Genomic DNA, 947 nt, shown 5'->3' on the forward strand with positions numbered 1-947 from the left:
ATAATAGAAACTGTGGTATCTAAGTTTTGTTAGCTTGTCACATAAAATTAGCATAAAAGTTCAAAGTTTGTGCTTGTAACAAAACTGAAAATTTCAAGGGGTATGAATATTTTTCAAGATACAAGGGGTAACTTATACACCTCAAATATTTCAGCTGATGCACTTTCTAAAGGATTTAAGTGTGAAATTACCATCAGGGTCCTCAGCAGGCTGAATGCTCATGTAGGGCTCTCCTTTATCCATACGACTCTGCCTCTGCCTGCTCTCCTCCTCCATTGCTGCTTCAGCTCGATTCTTGGCGTTGACATAAGCCAGGTATGCAGGTGAGTTATGGTATGCCTTCAAAGAATCATTATACTCTATCTGGAAAGAAARAGGAAGAAAAGAAAATCTGCTCATTATGAACTAGCTACTGGACCGGACTGGTCCCACATTCTCACAGGTTATTTATGTGTTTATGGATTYAGCATCCACTCGTTAAGACGAAGATTAAACCTACATCCTTACAAAAGCAGCAAAGTCTCAGACAAAAAGATCGAGCTGAAACTAAAATATACTTCTTAAGTACCATACTTTTAATGATTATGTCCTGCTGGAGTGTGACATGATTTGTTCAATTCAAATTCAATTCAAAAATACTTTATTGATCCCAGAGGGAAATTTGGTGTTGTTGTAACTCATTTAACTAAAAACTTATTGTAGATGCTGATGGCTGTGGGCAGGAAAGATCTTCTGTAGCGTCTGTATTACAGCGAAGTTGAAGAAGCCTCCGACTGAAGACACTTTGTCTTTCTATGACAGTCTGATGAAGAGGATGGTCAGGGTTGTCGACAATGTGCTTGATTTTATGTAAAATCTCATCTCCAGAGATTCCACAGTCGTCCCCAGAACAGAACCAGCCTTCTTTATCAGGTTGTTTAGCCTTTTTAGGTCCCTGGATCTGATGC

At 38.9% G+C, this 947-nt stretch overlaps 1 protein-coding gene across 2 annotated transcripts in view; it reads right to left on the minus strand.

The window, feature by feature from the left end:
* smarce1 (SWI/SNF related BAF chromatin remodeling complex subunit E1) overlaps nt 1-947 on the minus strand; it is a 16,132-nt gene that overhangs the window by 5,978 nt on the left and 9,207 nt on the right. For both annotated transcript variants that reach the window (XM_014025454.1, XM_014025455.1), the window contains exon 7: nt 192-363. In XM_014025454.1, the coding sequence (XP_013880908.1) occupies nt 192-363 (172 nt within the window). The remainder of the gene's footprint in view (nt 1-191; nt 364-947) is intronic.

Source organism: Austrofundulus limnaeus, unplaced genomic scaffold, assembly GCF_001266775.1.
Source record: "Austrofundulus limnaeus strain Quisiro unplaced genomic scaffold, Austrofundulus_limnaeus-1.0 Scaffold477, whole genome shotgun sequence".
NCBI classification, from domain to species: domain Eukaryota; kingdom Metazoa; phylum Chordata; class Actinopteri; order Cyprinodontiformes; family Rivulidae; genus Austrofundulus; species Austrofundulus limnaeus.